The following is a 2,392-nucleotide window of genomic DNA, read 5'->3' as shown; positions in this document are numbered from 1 at the left end:
GGTGATTGAGTGCTCATAGGTCCTCTTAGAATTCCTAAAAAAGGTGTCTGGGACCCACAGCAGGCTCACCAAGTTGCCACTCAGAACAAAGCTCTCAAAGCTGCCATTGAAACGAAGGCGTTCATCATACCAAGTCTGGCAGAAGGTGATGTCAATGGTGTATTCCTGGTGGCAAGGATAGAAAAGCACACATTTGGGGCTGTGCAGACAAAGAACGGGAGAAAGCAATGGCACCCCACTCCAGTACTCTTGCCTGGAAAATCCCATGGACAGAGAAGCCTGGTAGGCTGCAGTCCATGGGGTCACTAAGAGTCGGACACGACTGAGCAACTTCACTTTCACTTTTCACTTTCATGCATTGGAGGAGGAAATGGCAACCCACTCCAGTGTTCTTGCCTGGAGAATCCCAGGGATGGGGGAGCCTGGTGGGCTGCCGTCTATGGGGTCCTGCAGAGTCGGACACGACTGAAGCGACTTAGCAGCAGCAGCAGCAGCAGACAAAGAACATCCCCTTGCCATCTTGTGATGGACCTATCTAGTAGACAGGAGCCCACTTAGGTTTGCACAGAGGAAAACAGCATGGGTTTGGCTGAAGGACATTCTCTATTTCCATGTATTCCAGAAAGAAAAAAAAAATCCCAAATGAACAGCAATCTGGGAAGACATATTTAACCCAGAAACAGACAGACAATGGTGGCTTAATTGTAAAGGCTGGGCTCATCACGTCAATACTCCCTTGTAGGACTATGATGCTACTCCAGTCAGGCTAACACCATCTGGGCTCCCACATTTCCATAGCAAATCAAAGATGTCAGGTCAAAATCATTCCAAACATTTACAAACATATGCACCTTTGATTGCATACAATAAAGTTGCCCCTTTCACCTTTTATTTGGGGAGCACAGATGTTAATTAACCCATAAGTATTTGGTCTCTAGATATGGTCTATCACATAAATTGTTAAATATCAAAAAGAAGGTTTAAGAGGAAGAAGTAGGAGAAGCTAGAGATCTGCACCACTGGTATTGAAAGGAGAAAAAAAAAAAAAAAGATTCTAACAGAACTGCAAGTAGCTTGAACAGCAAGTACCAGAACAAGGCCAAGGTACAACCTTTAGGGCTAGTTCAATCTCCTTTACTTTAGAGGTCAGAGAGAAAGGAGTCTGTTCGAAATCAAATAGTTAATGGGAACATACTGGCTCTGATGCTCAGAGCACCATTGCCATGGCCCTGCCCTGGGACCACCTCCACCTGCCTTACCCTCCAGGGCTTACTCCACTTGTTCCAAGAATCCCTTTGGGGGTCAAGATCCAGTTTTCCTCTGCAGGACCCCTAAGCCTTTCCTGTGAGTTTTCTGCATCAAATAATGAACACCACCAACCAGAAACCCACAACGAGGAGGCCTGTAGAGCCCTCGAGTTTGGGGAGCAGCGGTCAAGGCCATCTCTGCTTGCCTTTGCTACTCAGGACACAAGGTGGTGAGAGCCACTGCCCAATTACAGGGAGCCAGCCCCCCAAGACTGAGAATGTTCCCTGGAGGAGTACGGAGAATCACACAGCAAAAAGCCTGACTACCATTCACATGCAGAGCCCCCAGCCCTGCCCTGCCAAGCCACACCAGCCCTCACGAGTGCCTTCAGGGTGGCTCTGCTCTCTTGAGTGGCTGGCAGCTCCAAACCGGCCTACAGAACTGCTGAGTAACCAGAAGAAGCCTCCCCACTATGGTGCACACTTGCTCCTGTGCTACACTCTCGGGTTTCAAATAAGCATTTCATTTCCATTTAACCGGATTCCAACTGTAAGTTCAGGACACACCAACTGATAACTAACGGTTCAATTTTCCCCAGTCTGACAAGGGGACTTGTTTTCTCTCCCTGAGGACAAATCCTGTGCTCTCCACAAGCTCTGATTTATGACTGAAGGGTATTGGAACTCCTCCTCACCAAGCACCACACTCTACAGTATCACCAGAGAAAAATAGGCATGTACAAGGACTGGGACCTACAACAGCTTTAAAGAACTATGGGGAACTATGCAGATGGCCAGACTTCTCTGGTAAATTTAATACCACATGAGTGTTCGGAATCTTCTAAAGGCACTTGGCCCAGGCTAAAGCAAGATGTTACCAGCCAAAGAAAATCAAGTTATTGGCTCCTCTTTGGACCAGTTCTGTGCTACATGCCAGGTTTGGTGAGGGCTGGGTCATTAAACTGTATCCCTCAGGCTTGTCATTCCCTGGTGGCTCAGAGGTTAAAGCGTCTGCCTGGAATGAGGGAGACCCAGGTTCGATCCCTGGGTCGGGAAGATCCCCTGGAGAAGGAAATGGCAACCCACTCCAGCACTCTTGCCTGGAGAATCCCATGGAGGGAGGAGCCTGGTGTGCTACAGTCCAT

At 48.3% G+C, this 2,392-nt stretch overlaps 1 protein-coding gene across 1 annotated transcript in view; it reads right to left on the bottom strand.

The window, feature by feature from the left end:
• The window catches only part of GABRE (gamma-aminobutyric acid (GABA) A receptor, epsilon), a 21,474-nt gene that overhangs the window by 8,591 nt on the left and 10,491 nt on the right, over positions 1-2,392 (bottom strand). Inside the window, exon 3 of the mRNA XM_010855595.1 lies at positions 1-165. This exon is cut by the window's left edge and continues 31 nt beyond it. Within this exon, the coding sequence (XP_010853897.1) occupies positions 1-165 (165 nt within the window). The remainder of the gene's footprint in view (positions 166-2,392) is intronic.

This window comes from Bison bison, unplaced genomic scaffold (genome assembly GCF_000754665.1).
Source record: "Bison bison bison isolate TAMUID 2011002044 unplaced genomic scaffold, Bison_UMD1.0 scf7180017864366, whole genome shotgun sequence".
In the NCBI taxonomy this organism is placed as follows: domain Eukaryota; kingdom Metazoa; phylum Chordata; class Mammalia; order Artiodactyla; family Bovidae; genus Bison; species Bison bison.
The sequence above is the reverse complement of the archived record's forward strand: the minus strand, read 5'-3'. Positions and strand labels throughout refer to the sequence as shown.